Source organism: Callithrix jacchus, chromosome 19, assembly GCF_049354715.1.
Source record: "Callithrix jacchus isolate 240 chromosome 19, calJac240_pri, whole genome shotgun sequence".
Taxonomy (NCBI): Eukaryota; Metazoa; Chordata; class Mammalia; order Primates; family Cebidae; genus Callithrix; species Callithrix jacchus.
In genome coordinates this window covers 24,649,996-24,666,917 of record NC_133520.1, presented here as the reverse complement: position 1 = coordinate 24,666,917, position 16,922 = coordinate 24,649,996, and the positions used below count along the sequence as shown (strand labels likewise).

The 16,922-nt window shown below is 38.1% G+C and overlaps 1 protein-coding gene across 5 annotated transcripts in view; it reads left to right on the top strand.

The window, feature by feature from the left end:
- Positions 1–12,530: 12,530 nt before the first annotated feature.
- The window catches only part of DENND1B (DENN domain containing 1B), a 269,554-nt gene continuing 265,162 nt past the window's right edge, over positions 12,531–16,922 (top strand). For all 5 annotated transcript variants that reach the window (XM_078356772.1, XM_054248143.2, XM_078356766.1 and 2 more), the window contains exon 1: positions 12,531–12,768. In XM_078356772.1, the coding sequence (XP_078212898.1) occupies positions 12,713–12,768 (56 nt within the window). In that variant the 5' untranslated portion in view covers positions 12,531–12,712. The remainder of the gene's footprint in view (positions 12,769–16,922) is intronic.

Genomic DNA, 16,922 nt, shown 5'->3' with positions numbered 1-16,922 from the left:
TCTCATGATATAATGCTAGGCTGTTTGTTTCAAATCTTTCTTTTTCATCACAGGGGTGCTTATTGCTATAAACTTCTATCTTAGAACTGCTTTGGCTGAATCCTGTAAGTTTTAATATGTTGTGCTCCTTTTCCTTTGTTTCAAGATTTTTAAATTTTCTTTTCACCCCATGGTGGGGCTCTCAGGCTGGTATCAACTCTGCACTCACCTGGGACAGAGTTCCCAGAAGGAGTGGCAGGCCACCATTTTTGCTGTCCCGCAGCCCTCATCATTCTTGCTTCAGACTCTTGTGGGTACACAGTGATTAGGAACTGGCATGGACCCCCAGCACAGCACAGCCACCCAGTGGAAAAGTGGCTAGACTGTTCATAGAAGTCCCCATCCCCACTTCTCACTGGATGGGACTGGGACTCCAGTACAACTACCCTGCCGCCACTGGAACACTGCAGTTGGAGTTGGCTTTGCGTTTCTCTGAAGAGGAAATCCCGGGGCGTCAATCCACAATCCATCTGCCGTTGCAGCTGCAGTGGTACTTCCCTAACTACCCTCAGGCTGGGGTAGGTACAAAGGACCTAGTTGATATGCTGGCACCTCTAGCCACCACATGAAGAGGAGTCCAGTCTCTCTTCCCTGTGAGTCCCTGCCCCCAACTCTTCACCAGGCAGGGCCCCCAGCTTAGGACTACAGATGAATCACCTCACACATAGCTAAGAACATTCACTGGAAGTGGCTCTGAGTTTCCCTGGGGACCAGCTCAGAGGGCCAACCAAAAGCTCCTCCCCCACAACCACAGCAGTGGTTGTGCGCCTGCTGCCCTTGGTCTGAGGAATAAACAAAGAGCCTGAGGGCTTTACCTGCATCTGCAGCATGCCACAGTGACCATATGGAGAGGAATCCAGTCTCTCTTCCCTGTGAGCCCTCAACCTGCCACGCCTCAACAACTGGAGTCCCCAGCTCCGGTCAGCAGCTCAGCTGCCACACCGCCTGGCTGAACATTCTGAGTACCAGCAGCTCTGCATTTCTCTGAAGTGGAGCTCCCAGAAGCCCCTCTGCCAGGACCAGTGTAGTGGTATTGCCCTTGCTGCCCTCAGACGGGGGAAGGAACAAAGACCCTGAGTACTTTAACCATACCTCCAGCAAGCCACAGTTGCTCTAAGGAGAAGAGGCCAGTCTGTCTCCCTGAGTCCTACCCACTCCCCTGCTCATCACCAGGCGGGGCTCCCCTGATTTGGTCTCATAGCACAGCTGCCCCATCCCAGACCAGCTGCTCTGATTGATTGCAGCTCTGCGTCTCTCTGGGGTGGAGCCCAAAGAGACGAGTGAAAGACCCTCTGCCACAACCACTTCTAAGTTTCCTTCCTCTGCTGCTTGCAAGCTGGGAGGGAGCATAAAACCTGAGATCACCCCAGAACTGGGGTATGCAACCTTGGAGTACTAAGCCAAGATCTGCAGCCAGCACTCAAGTGGGAGAGGAACAACATTCTCAGAGTATTGAGAGAGAGCATGGCTGCAATCATAAGAAAATACAGAGGAGACATGTGACTGAGCAAGAGCCTATCTACTGACCATTATGCTTAAGTGTCACCTACTGGATTACAGCCCCAAACATCAACACCAAAAATGCTTTGCTCGGGAGGATGGAGGCAGCAAGCCACATTGCCATGTATGTACCTATGCAACAATCCTGCATGATCTGCACATGACCCTAGAACCTAAAGTACAATAAAAATAAAACTGAGAAAAAACTTTGCTAATATAACACCCCTGTTAAACCAAGGACAATAATTCAGCTATAAATAAAGATCCAGCACAAAGCCTAGGCTCTCTGAAAACATCCAGAAAAGAAAGTCTACTGACTCTGCTCAGTTTACATCACAATAGTTAAAGAAACATCAGCCTACACAGATGAGAAAGAGCCAGTGCATGAAATCTGGCAACTCTGAAAGCCAGAGTATCTTCTTTCCTACAAATGACTGCACTAGTTCCCCAGTAGGTGTTCCTAACTGGGTTGAAATGGAAATGACAGAAATGGAATTCAGAATATGGATAGGAATGAAGATCATCGAGATTCAGGAGAATGATGAAACCCAATCCAAGGAATCTAAGAATCACAATAAGAGCATGCAGGAGCTAATAGACAGTATAACCATCATAAAAAAATGAAACTGACCTGATAGAGCTGAAAAATACACTATACAAATTTCACAGTTTAATCACTAATATTAACAACAGAATATATCAAGCAAGGGAAAGGATCTCAGAGCTTGAAGACTGACTCTCTGAAATAACCAGTCAGACAGAAATTTTAAGAAAATGAATAAAAAGGAACAAACAAAATCTTCAAGAAATATGGAATTATGGAAAGAAACCAAATATATAATTTATTGGCATCCCTGAAAAAGATGGGGAGAAAGGCAGCAACTTGGAAACACATTTCAGGATATCATTCATGAATACTTCCCCAACCTTGCTACAGAGGTCAACAGTCAAATTCAGGAAATTCAGAGAACATATGCAAAATATTAACAAGAAGACCATCCCCAAGACATATAATCATCAGATCCTCCAAGGTCCAAATGAAAGAAAAAAATGTTAAAGGAAGCTAAAGAGAAGGGACAAATCACCTACAAAGGGAACACCATTAGGCTGACAGTGGGTCTTTCAGCAGAGACCCTACAACCCAGAAGAGATTGGGGACCTATAATCAGCCTTGCTAAGGAAAAAAAGTTCCAACCAAGAGTTTCATATCCAGCCAAACTAAACTTCATAAGTAGAGGAAAAATAAGATCCTTTTCAGACCAGCAAATGCTGAGGGAATTCATTACCATGAGACATGTCTTAAAGAAGAGGTCCTGAAAAGAGCACTAAATATGAAAAGGAAAGACTGTTCCTAGCAACTACAAAAACACAGGTGTACAGAGCACCGACACTCTAAGGCAACCATACAAACCTGCATAATAACTAGCTAACAATATGATGTCAGGATTGAACCCATACATATCAACAGTAATCCTGAATGTGAATGGGCTAAATGTCCCAATTAAAAGACATGGAGTGATGGGCACATGTAATTAGGCTCTTCTGAGGGCTGTTTCACATGAAAAAAAAAAGCAGGGAGTGACAAACTGGATAAAGAACCAGGACCCAATGATATGCTGTCTTTCTTCAAGAAACTTATCTCGCATGTTAGGCTCAAAATAAAGGGATGGAGAAAAATCTATCAAGCAAATGGAAAACAGAAAAAAGCAGGGATTGCAAATTTCAGACTTTAAATCATGAAAGATCAAAAAAGAAAAAGAAGGACATTACATAATAGTAAAAGGTTCAATTCAGCAGGAAGACCTAACTATCCTAAATATATGCACCCAACACAAAAGAACCTGGATTCATAAAGCAGGCTCTTAGAGACCTATGAAGAAACTTAGATTCCTAAGCAATAATAGTGGGAGATTTCAACATCCCACTGACAGTATTAGACAGATCATTTAGTCAGAAAATTAACCAAAATATCCAGGACCTGAACTCAACGCTTGACCAAATGGACCTAAAAGACATTTATAGATCTCTCCACCCCAAACCAACAGAATATAATTTCTTCTCATTGCCAAAAGGCATATACTCTAAAATCAACCACACAATCAGACATAAAACAGTACTCATCAAATTAAAAAAATTCAAAATCATACTAACCACACTCTTGGACCATGGCAAAAAACAGAAATCGATACTGAGAAAATCACCCTAAACTACACAATTACATAGAAATTAAACAACCTACACTGAAGTGACTTTTAGATAAATAATGAAATTAAGGCAGAAATCAAGAAATTCTTGGAAACTAATGAGAACAAAGATACAACATATCAGAATCTCTGGACACAGTTAAGGCAGTGTTTGGAGGAAAGTTTATAGCACTAAATTTTCGCATCCAAAAGTTAATAAGATCTCAAATTAACAACTAAACATCAAAACTAGAACAACTAGAGAAGCAAGAGCAAACCAAACCCAAAGCTAGCAGAAGACAAGAAATAACCAAAAGCAAAACTGAACTGAAAGAAATTAAGATATAAAAAATCATACAAAAGATAAATCCAGAAGTTGCTTTTTTGAAAATATTAATAAGATAGACCACTAACTAGACTAATAAAGGAAAAAACAGAGAAGACTCAAATAGAAATGACAAAGAGGACATTACTACCAACCCCACAGAAATACAAATAACCGTCAGAGACTAGTATAAAAACCTCTGTGCATACAAACTAGAAAATCTAGAAGAAATAAATAAATTCCTGGACACATACAACCTCTAAAGACTGAACCAGAAAGAAATTGAATTCCCAAATAGACCAATAAAACGTTCCAAAATAGAATTAGTAATAAAACACATACCAACCAATAAAAGTTCAGGACCAGATGAATTCACAGCTGAATTCTACCAGATAGATAAAGAAGAGCTGGTATCATTCCTGCTGAAACGGTTCCAAAAAAATTGAGGAGGAGAGACTTCCTTCCAACCCATGCTACAAGGCCAGCATCATCCTGATGCCAAAACCAGGCAGAAAAGCAACAACAAAAATGAAAATGTCAGGCCAATAGCCTTGATAAACACTGATGCAAAAATCCTCAACAAAATATGAACAAATGGAATCCGGCAGCACATCAAAAGTGAACCCACCATGATCAAGTAGGTTTTACCCCTGGGATAAATCACATTTATTGTTTTGTGTATATTAAACCAACCTTTTAATGGAGGTTGCAGTGCAGTCTTGGCTCACTGCAGCCTACATTGAAAGGTTGGTTCAATATATACAAAATAATAAATGTGACTCATCACATAGAGCTATAGACAAAACCACATGGGTATCTCAATAGATGTAGAAAAGGCTTTTTATAAAATACAACATCCATTAATGATAAAAATCCTCAATAAGCTAGGCATTGAAAAAATATACTTCAAAATAATAGGAACCATCTATGACAAATCCATAGCCAACATCATACTGACTGGGCAATAGCTGAAAGCATTCCCCTTGAAAACTGGCATAATACGAGGATGCCCACTGTCACCACTCCTGTTCAACATGGTATTGCAAGTCCTGGGCAGAGCAATCACACAAGAGGAAGAAATAAAAAGCATCCAAATAGGAAGAGAGGAATTCAAAATTATCCCTGTTCCTAGACTACAGGACTCTATATCTGGAAATCCCCATAACCTCTGCATAAAATTTCCTTGAGCAATAAACAACTTCAACAATGTTTCAGAGTTCAAAATCAATGTACAAAAATTAGTGCCATTTTTATACACTAACAGCAACCAAGCTGAGAGCCAAATCAGGAATGCAAGTTCATTCGCAGCTGCCACACAAAAAATAAAAAATCTAGAAACACTGTTAACATGGAGGTGACATATTTCTACAATGAGAATTACAAAACACTGCTCAAAAAACCAGTGATGACACAAACAAATGGAAAAACATTTTATGCTCACGGATACGAAAAATCAATATCATGAAAATGGCCACACTGTCCAAAGCAATTTATAGATTCAATACTATTCCCATCAATCTACCGACATTCTTCACAGAAGTAGAAAAAAAAAACTTTAAAAAATTCATATGGAATGAAAAAAGAGCTCAAATAGCCAAGGCAATCCTAAACAAAAATAACAAAGCTGAAGGCATCATGCTACCTGACTTCAAATGATATTACAGGGCTATAGTAATCGAAACAATGTGGTACTGCTACAAAAACAGACACATGAGCCAATGGAACAGAATAGAGAGCCCAAAAATAAGGCTGCATACCTACAAATGTGATCTTCAATAAAGCTAAAAACAAGCAAGGAAAATAACTCCCTATTCAGTAATTGATTCTTGGATAACTGGCTAGCCATATGCAAAAGATTGAAACTTGACCCCTTCCTTACATCATATACAAAAATCAACTTCAGATGGATTAAATACTCAAATGTAAAATGTAAAACTATAAAAACCCTGGAAGATAACCTAGGAAATAACTGGACATAGGTATAGGCAAAGATTTCATGATGAGGATGCCAAAAGTAATTGCAACAAAAACAAAAATTGACAAATAGGATCTAATTAAAGAGCTAATTAAACTAAAAAGCTTCTGCACAGCAAAAGAAACCATCAAGAGTAAATAGACAACCTACAGAATGGGAGAAAATATTTACTATTCAGAACCTCTAAGGAAATATCTACTATCCAGAATGTATAAGGAACTTAAAGAAATTTAGAAGCAAAAATAATAACCCCATCAAAAGTGAACAAAGGACACGAACAGACACTTTTCTCTCTTAGTCTCTCTCTCTCTCTCTTTGGAGACAGAACCTTTATCTCCCAGGCTGGAGTGTAGTGGTAGAATCTTGGCTCACTGCAACCTCCCACTCCTGGCTTCAAGCCATCCTCCCATCTCAGCCTCCAGAGTGAGATCACAGCCACATGTCACCACACTGAGCTAATTTTTGTATTTTTGGTGGAGACGGAGTGTTGCCATGTTGCTCAGGCTCATCTCAAACTTCTAAGATCAAATGATCCACTTGCCTCAGCTCCCCCCCTCCAACAAAATTCTGGGATTGTAGGTGTAAGCCACTGTGCCTGGCTAACAAATACTTGTCAAAAGAAGACATATATGGGGCCAAGAAGCATATGAAAAAATGCTCAACATCACTAATTATTAGAGAAGTGCACAACAAAACCACAACAAGATACTATTTCACACCAGTCAAAATGGCTATTATTAAAAAGTAAGAGAAAAATTACAGATGCTGGCATGATTACAGAGAAAAGGGAATGCTTATGAACTGCTGGTGGGAGTGTATATGAGTTCAGCCATTGTGGACAACAGTGTGGCAAATCCTCAAAAAACTTAAAACAGAATTACCATTCTACCCAGCAATTCCCCTACTGGGTACATACCCAAAGGCATATAAATTGTTCTATTATTAAATATACATGCATGCATATGTTCATTGCAGCTCTACTCACAACAGGAAAGACATGGAATCAACCTAAATAATCATCAACAGTAGATTGTGTAAAGGAAATGTGTTACAAATACACCATGGAATACTGCACAGTCATAAAAAAGAATGAGATCATGTCCTTTGCAGCAACATGGGTGGAGCTGGAGGCCCTTATCCTAAGCACACTAACACAGGAAGAGAAAACCAAATACCTCACACTCTTACTTGTAAGTGGGAGCAAAACAACAGGAACACATGGACACTAAGAGTGGAACAACAGACACTGGGGACTACTTGAGGGAAGAGGGTTGGAGGAGGGAGATCAGGGAAAACACCTGTTGGGTACTATGCTAATTACCTGTGACATGCAATTTACTGATACAACAAACCTGCCTTCTGTCATGCTGATTTGAGTTTCGTCTATGCTGGCTTTAGCATTTGGTAGCATTTAATTTTGTTTTTAAACTTACCACTTGAACTTGATTCTGTGTTTGCCAAGCAAACTAAATGGAGGATCTAAATGGAAGGTCTCAGCTCAAGAAGCTTCTGTCCTGTCATACTAATTAGCACATGCCTGAATCTAACTGGACAGCCCAGGGCAGAGTGAGTCAATGATGGCTAATCTACCCTGTGCTCCTTGTAGGAACTATTTATAACCAGATGTGCCCATTACAGTGTGTGTGTCTGGTTGGGGGGACTTCAACCCTTAGGTTCTCTGGACTAAAGGCCTGATTTCAGGATATGTTGGGATGCTCTGACAAGTCATTTTAGTAATTCTATAGATCCTATTCAAACTTCATTAAGCTGCCAAGCAGCCCCTGGCACCCATAATGCCTGAGTGCCCCTGAATTAGTGTCACAGAATGTAAGGCAATCAGAGAGCATCTTAATGCCTCCGTGGTGAGTGCAAGGACACTGCTTTCCTCTTCTTTTGGTTGAATTTATGCATGCTTTTCTTGCTATGTGTTTTAAGCTTTTCAGTACATATTACCAAAATAATGAGGCTCTGTCTTTCACTTTTTCAGGTTCTCCTGTGGGCAATGAATCATTAAAGAAAGCCCAGGAAAGATAATAAAGTCTGAACATTTCATCTGTCTTTTTTATAACTTAAGTCTGGAAAGCCTTACCAATCAATGGGCTCCCAGTGTACCAGTGAGCCAAAAGCATGCCTCAAAAACTTCAGTTGTCTTCCTATAGTGCCTGGAAATTATAGTGCTAATAGCTGAGGTTCATAGGATGAAAGATGCAGAGTGACTTCCTTGAGTGACAACTGTCTAGGGCACATCTTTACTTTGGTGTATGATAGGCAACTCAACCTTTTGATGTTTAAAATAGAACTTTTGGTTCCTTTCTCACTCCATACCTGCATAATATTCATACCTCTGTTTCTTATCAAATGGTCAAACGCTAACAGTCACCTTCTTCTATCCACATCCAAGTTGTTGGTAATTCCTGTGGGTATATTGCTACATGTGTTTGAAATCTAACTACTCCTTATCATTTGCACTGCAACTGTAATCCAGAACATTATTATTTCTCCTGAATTACAGCAGCAGCCTCATAAGCCTCCTACTTTGCCCAGTGCTTATTTCCTTCTAGTATCTTCCTATAACAAGTAGAATAAAATAGAGTCTTCACCATGGCTTGCAAAAATTCTTTTCAATCTAGCCTCTGCCTACCTCTCCAACCTTATCTCCTACTACCCTTTCCAGTCACCCTAGCTTTCCTTAAATGTACCAAGCTTGTTTCAGCCTCAGGGACTTGGATTAACCTGTTCCCTTTTCCAAGAAGCCTTATTCCCTGAATTCTTAAACAACTGCTGTCTTCTCATCATTCCAGATGGAGTTCAAATATCTCTGTCTTAGACGCGCCTTGTCTATCCTAGCTGAAATAGTCTTCTGCCCATTACTTTATCTCATTATTCTGTTTCTTTTTGACTTAGCACTCATTACTATCAGAAATTTTATTACTTATATGTTTACATGTTTATATTTGGTCTTTATTAACTAGACTATAATCTTCATGAGGGCAGAAACTGTATGGTCTCTAGTCATAAAAATAATACTGGCCTAGGGAAAGAAGCCGAACTTTACCAAAGAGTGGTATTAGTTTTTATAACCATGTAGAGAATGTGTATCGACTACTCCGTGGCTTTGGGAGCCAAGACCCATGTAGTCATCTGGGAGCGGTGAAGGCATGCAGAAAAAATGCAAGACAGCTGAAAACAAAAAGGAAGCTATCTTTGAAGGCTTTGTTCGTTCAAAGAAAGAGGACAAGATCTGGATGAGTCAAGGGCAACTTACACAGCATAGCCTAGAACCAGCAGAGGCAACTTGGAGAAGAAGTAGAAAACACAATGGACAAACCAAAAAATATAAGATTTAAACACTGATTCAGGGCAAGCGATTGAATGCATCATAAAATAGTGTCAAATCACAGCCTCCTGGCAGCTGACTCTAGCATCCATTTCAGTAATATACATCGTGATTATGTATATAGCTTACCTTCATTGGCATTTTTTCCCTGTAGGCCTCCATGCTCCATTAAAAAACAAAGCCTATTACATATATATTTTTTACAGAAGGGTTAAAAACTGTATGTTAAATGAAGTATCATACCACAAATAAACAATAAAATGAATATAAAATCCAAAAGAATCAATAGATTCATAGAACTATAATTAACAGAATCAGAACAGATTTATTTTCAATTTGTGTAAATGTCCATAGAGTATTATACTTTTGTTTTAGTTTTTTATTTTCATCTTTAATAACCATGAAATCCAGTTTTTACACAGCTTTTGTCTAAAAGATGGAGTTTGTCCACAGACTAATTTCATTAAGAAAATTTCTGGCCGGGCACAGTGGCTCAAGCCTGTAATCCCAGCACTTTGGGAGGCCGAGGCGGATGGATCATGAGGTCAAGAGATCGAGACCATCCTGGTCAACATGGTGAAACCCCATCTCTACTAAAAATACAAAAAATTAGCTGGGCATGGTGGCGTGTGCCTGTAATCCCAGCTACTCAGGAGGCTGAGGCAGGAGAATTGCCTGAACCCAGGAGGCGGAGGTTGCGGTGAGCCGAGATCGCGCCATTGCACTCCAGCCTGGATAACAAGAGTGAAACTCCGCCTCAAAAAAAAAAAAAAAGAAAAAGAAAATTTCTTTCAACTTTAGCTTTCATTATCTGTAAAATGAGAGAGTAACAACAAGTAATTAAAAAACACCAAATATCTCTTTCAGTTTCTTACATAAATGCCTTTTTGTTGTTGTTGTTGAGACAGAGTCTTGCTTGTTTGCCCAGGCTGGAGTGTAACAGCACGATCTCATCTCTCTGCAGCCTCTGCTTCCCAGGTTCAAGTGATTCTCCTGCCACAGCCTCCAGAGTAGCTGGGACTACAGGCCCATGCCACTGTGCCTGGCTAAATTTTGTACTTTTAGTAGAGACAGGATTTCACCATGTTGGCCAGGCTGGTCTTGAACTCCTAACCTCAAGTGATCGGCCCATCTCAGCCTCCAAAAGTGCTGGGATTACAGACATGAACCACCGTGCCCAGTCCATAAATACCTTTTTTTAAATCCCTCAACTTGTACAAATAACTCTTAAAGAAAGGTATGACTTACACAAGTGTTTCATGTGGCTTATTATTCATATTTAAAGATATCAACAAGTTATCACCTTGACAGGATTAGTAAAAAAAAAAAAAAGAGGATATTAATAAGGGAGATGCCATATTATAGTAAATGCTTCTGAATTGAAATACAGACTCAATTGTGCTTTGCTCACTTTTGTTTTGAGAGAAAGCAAGAATAAGTAAGTAGAGATGCATGTGTGCTGTATGAAGAAAACGGCTTTTATAAATGGCTCAGTAGTATTATGTAGGCTGACCTGTATTTCCTGGTGCCTCTGGCAGACATGGGAAAGTGCATTCTTCCACACAGCCTTTCTTGGAGTAAAATGTCCCTGGAGAGTTAGCTTCCTGTTTCATCATTTATAGTACCTGTTTTACCTACTAATCTATACCTCACAGAACTATTGACAGGCCTAGCTAGTAAATATGGTCATAAAGCACTTGGCAAAATCACAACAACTATAAAAATGAATAAATGCAAATGTGGTAAGGCTTGTATTTCTGGTATGTCCATCCAGGAAGTCTTTGTACATGAAATGATATAGTGACTCAAATGTTAAATTCTTTTTTTATGCTTTCACAAACGGAGTAGTTAAGCCAGCTGGTTTGCTGGAGTGAGTTGTTTCCAACTCAATAGTAGGCCACTTGATTTAAAACCTTCCTACTAATTCTAATATTAGGCCTCTCCTCATGAATTCCTGTATACATTATGTAATAATTACTACCTGCTTATTTAAAGAGGAAGTACAACATGTTTGTGTTAAAAATCATATAGGCATATAAATGGGTTGTAATCAGTGGCTGTACCTACATCATCACAGAATCAGAATTAGCAGCACCTATTTGGTGGTTTTATTAAGTAACCATAGGGAGAACACAGTATAATTACTATGCATAGTACACATACTAATGTTATATGATCCTGATCCACAGCTCAGACCACGAGGGAAGTGAAGGGAAGGCCCAGGAAACAGCTGTGTAGCAGGCAGAAAGAAGACACTCCACACCGATGCAGGAATTTTATTCAGTCACATGCGGATGGTTGGTCAGGCTATATCATGGGTCCAAAATCCTCCTTCCCATTATAGCCGAGCACAGCTGTCCTAATCAGCAGTCTCAAGAAGAAGGGAAGAAACTACTGGAATTGTTCACAGTGAATGAAGAAAGTCAGGTGAGACAGCATCCTTTTTACAAAGGAAACACGTACATTCTCACCAAGCTAAGACCTTGATCAGCTTCACAGAGCTACCATTCTGCTGTTCCTTCCTTTCCAGAGAAGATTACAAGAGAAAAATATTCTTACCAGACCATTTTTTTTTTGGGACACCTTACTTGCCTAAGACTTGGGTCCGTGCCATCAGAAACAACAGCAAAAAGAAAGATGTTGTCCATAGTTTTGAAGCCCAGAAGAACTCAGTCCTTGTTTATTTTTATCTCGTAATTTGCAATAGTAAGATATCGGGAGAAGCTGTCATCTATTCTGGAGTTTCAAATTTCTGTTTATCATTCATAGGAACTTCTGCTGTGGAATTATACCATTTGACCCGGTGTTTGACTGAATTCTATTTGCTGGAATGTTGCATTTTTTCCCTTCTAGAATCCATCATATACAAATGCATGTAATATTTGCCTAGTTATTTTCTCCATATTTTAGGAAAGCAGAGCTTGGCACATGGCAATTTGTTTTGATAATCTCTCTATTTACATTAGGATTAGGGTTGCTTACAAGGGTTGCTGATTTTGCTGAACTGTTAGCATCATGTTAGATGATCATTTATGTTTCCTTTCAGTAAATTCTAATGGCATTGCTCATTGGATGCAATTACTCATTCTCCTGAGAGTATTACATGGGTGTGAGCAGAGCTGCCGTAAAAGGAAGATTGTATTTATGTGGAGTATCTTGTGGGTGGGGTTAGGAAATTCTTTTCCATGCAATGGCACAGGGTTACACAAACACAGTACTGTTTCTTGAAGTCCAAGTGAGAATCCTCAAAGAATTTCTGAAGAAAATTTAACTCCATTGATTCCCATCTGTTGGTGACGCTCTGCCTCAACTATTCTTTGTTCTGAACTCCAAGGACTGTTTTAAGTTCTACAATGTCTGACAGATTGAGGAACAAAGATAAGGGAGAACAAACAGAAACTGGTCAGAGGTAAGAAAATTTATTTATAATTTTTGTCAGATCACCTGAAAAAGGTAGAAGAAGATCTTTTGCTGTGCTCTATTATTTTTTAGAATTTTACTGTGTTTTCTTACTAAAAGTTTAACAGCAAGAGAAACAAATATCATTTACTCCTTGAATTTTAGAAATATTTGGATATGTTCACATTTGGTAGTAAAGATGTCAAAATTTATCTGGGTTCTTTTGTATACAAACTGGAAGACAACATTTTTATTAAATTGGCTTTTAAATCAACATAGAATGCTAATTCTATAAGCTATGAGGTGTGAATCAACTTACAGAGGCATACTTTCAGGGAAGATATTGGTTCCAAATCCTCACCTCCATCTTCTCTTTATTTTAAAAGTATTTCATATGTCTTGTTGAGGGAGATTTTACCTTCAGATTCAAATTCATGATATTGCTGCTAAGCATAAAAAGGACAACATACCAGGAGAATGCTGTCCTTAGCAACACTATCTCAGTCACTATTAAGAGGCAGGTCCTGATGAAATAATTTAAAGATAGTTCCTAAGGCCTTCAATAAATTTGACTTGTTAAATGCTTTATAACTTTTCTAATAAACGGAGGTGGTTATACTATTAATAAAGTTCAACTAAGTATAGTAAAAAGAGGTTGTACAGTTAGAATGCAGGAAAGAAATGCCTGACTCAGATACGTGTTGACTACAACTCATGAGATGGTTACTTCAAAAAGTTCGTTTCTAAGTTAATTGTTTGGAACTCAAAATCTTGATATTTATTGGTGAGGCTCATGAGTCTAGTTAAGTTACATAGAACCTGAGCATTATTAATATTATTTTAAAAATACCATTCTAGAGCTTATAATAATGTTTATTTTTTCACATTCAGAAGGGAAAGGAGCTGTGAACTTTAGTAGTCCTGAGTATCAGTAGTAACTCTTCACTCCGTCTAAGGCATATTACTGCACCGGTTCAATGAATAAGTGGCTGGGGGTTGGGAAACCAGAGGTTACCTTTCCAGTTGTTGTAGTACACTGGAAAGCAGGGCAGTTGGCTCACTAAAAGCCCTGAACTTGGGTTTCTCTATACCACTAATGTATAAGTCAGGGACGTTTTGGACATGGCTTGAGGAAGGTAGATGTTCTTAGGTGGATAAAAGGTTGCAATTAGTCCATTTTACATGTAATAGCCAGAACTAAGTAATCATTCATTATAGTCTGATTAAAACTTTCATGAAAATCAACTAAAAATTTGGAATTAAGTATTTTAAAAAGTTTACAATGCATTAAAGAGCAGGCAATCAAGTGGGGGAATATATAGGGGTGGGAGATGGGGACATATAAAAGTAGCCACAAGAGCCACCTTTCATCTTTAGGGATTTTCCTGAGCTGGATGAAGTTGAGCATCTGTTATCATGATCTTATTGGACTTGACACCCTTCCTCATGTGGGAAATCCAATAGGATACTCTTCACAAAGCTGATACCCAAAGGCATTCAAGGAAAATTGTCTCAAACAATGGAGCAGACTTAAGGGAAAAAAGCTTCCCAGAGGATTCATAGCTGCACACCAGATCTCACATGAATGGTCTGAAGAATTTCAAGCTGAGAATTTAGTATTAAATGGTTCTGAATTGCTAGTGATCCCAGGCATCTACCATCAGTAAATGAATATCTTCTCCAGAGAACTCATTTTCATTTCAGCTCTCACTCAATTTCTATAAGTTCCAAGGATCACATAATATAAAAACAAATCACATACATAGAAGAAAACAAGGGACCATAAGTAAGAACAAGGTGGAAAAAGATCAGATAGTAGAAGCAGACCCACAAATGCTTCAGATATTGAAATTTTTAGAAATAGAGTTTAAAGTATGTATATTAAATATTTTAAATAAATTAAACAGAGGATGAAAATCTGAGTTGAGAATACAGATTTAGAAAACAACCAAACAGAACTTTAGAAATAAAAATAATAAAAATATAAAACTAAATGGATGACTTTAACAGAAAATGAGACAAAGCTGAAGAAAGAATTAGTGAACAGGAGAATATTTTTCAAATTATCCAGAATATAGCCTAGAGATATAAGGAGAGAGATACTATGAAAGAGACATTTGATAAACATGGATGGTAGAATAATATGTGTATTACCAGAGTCCCAGAAGGAATGGAAGGAAAAGAGTCCAGAATTTTCTAGAACTGATGAAAGTCACCAATCCAGAGTCAAGAAAATCAAAGAAACCAAGAAAAATGGATGAATAGAAATCTACACCTAGATACTTCACAGTGAAACTATAGTAAACCAAAGACAAAAAGAAAAATCATAAATGCAGTCAGAGAGAAAAAAACAGATGACATTTCAAGATTACTTTCAAAGTTTCAGTTGTTATTAAGGAAACTAGAAGACAGTGTAATGATATTGATAATACACAGAAGGAATTAATAGTAAGCTTTGAACTCTTCATCAGTGAAAATATTTTTCAAGAACGAGAGATAAACAAATACATTCTAACTCAAACAAAAAGGGAAAGAATTTTAGGCAGAAGGAAAGTGATCCTAGATGGAAGATCTCAGATGGAAGTACAAAAGAAGGGCAAAGTAAAGGTAAAGTTCTGGGTAAATCTAAACAAACATGGACTGTATACAACAACATTCATAATGTATTTTTGAAGGTGACTTTAGTTTTGAAGAGGTCCTTGTATTGTTTGAGAGAGGGTGGATACAGTTATAAACTCTGGCTTTAATAAGTTAAAATGTCCCTATTAAAATTTCTAGGATAACTCCTAAAGAATAGAAATGGAGTAAATAACTTCCAAACTATAAGAGTTGGGGGCAGAAATGGAAGCATATATAACAATCCTAAAGAATGCAAAAGTGAAAGAAAAACACAGATTGGGGAAATAAATGGGAAGTACAAAAGTAGACGTCAGAAATAGATTTAAATTTATCAGCACTTCTCTCTCTCTCTCTCTCTTTTTTTTTTTTTTTTTTTTTTTTTGAGACAGTGTCTCACTCTGTCAACCAGGCTAGCGTGCAGTAGCGTGATCTTGGCTCACTGCAACCTCACTCTCCCAGGTTCAAGTGATTCTGAAGCCTCAGTCTCTTGAGTAGCTGGGACTATAGGCATGCACCACCCACCATACCCAGCTAATTTTTGTATTTTTAGTAGAGACAGGGTTTCACCATGTTGGGCATGCTAACTCCTGTCCTAGCCTCAATTAATCCACCTGCTTTAGCCTCCCAAAGTGATGGGATTACAGGCGGGAGCCATTGCACCCAGCCTAAATTTATCAACAATTTTAATATATTCAAATTGTCTGAAAGCTTGATGTAAGAGCCAAAGATGATGAGACTAGATTAAAAATCAAGATTAAAAATTTTAGATAAATTTGAAACATGATGGTTTAGAAAGTTTGAATGTAAAAGGATGAAAAGAGATAGGCTAACACCAGGCAAATACTATTCAGAAGAAAACTGTTTAGACTCTAAGGCAAAAGTATGATTTGAGGTAAAGAAAGTAACAACACAGTGATCAATGGTTTTATTTACCAGGAAGATACAGAAATTATAAACTGTTACGTATGTTCTTACACAGCCCCAAACTGTGTAAGGCAGAACCTGAAGGAACGATAGGATGAAATAGAAAAATCTATCATCCTGTTAAGATATTTAAACTCATCTCTCCCATTAACTGAATTATGTCAAGCAGATGTAAATTCAGTAATAGAAGATGTCAACAACATAATCATCATATTTGATCATGGACATATATTTAGCACACTGTACCCCAAAGCTGCAGAATATATATTCTTTACCAACCATACACAACGTTTAAGTCTCAAAACACTTAAAAAAATTAATAACTTATAGACCATGTTGTTTGGTATGGTCCTGAAAACTGTTAAAATCGTCAAGTAGGAAATATGATTGCTGAAGTATGATCTTGGGAAGATTTAAGACTAATTTGAAGGGTTGCCCTATGCACACTTCTCTATCAGTCATATGGGAAGTTCTATATGAAATGTGTATTACTAAAGTTATAGCACTAATTTCATTAAACCTGTTACCAAGATAAGTGTATACTATTTTTTTCTAATGTTTTAAGACTTCATACATGTAAATCATGTACACCTATGTTTCTATCTCTTTTCCTTCAGTAAT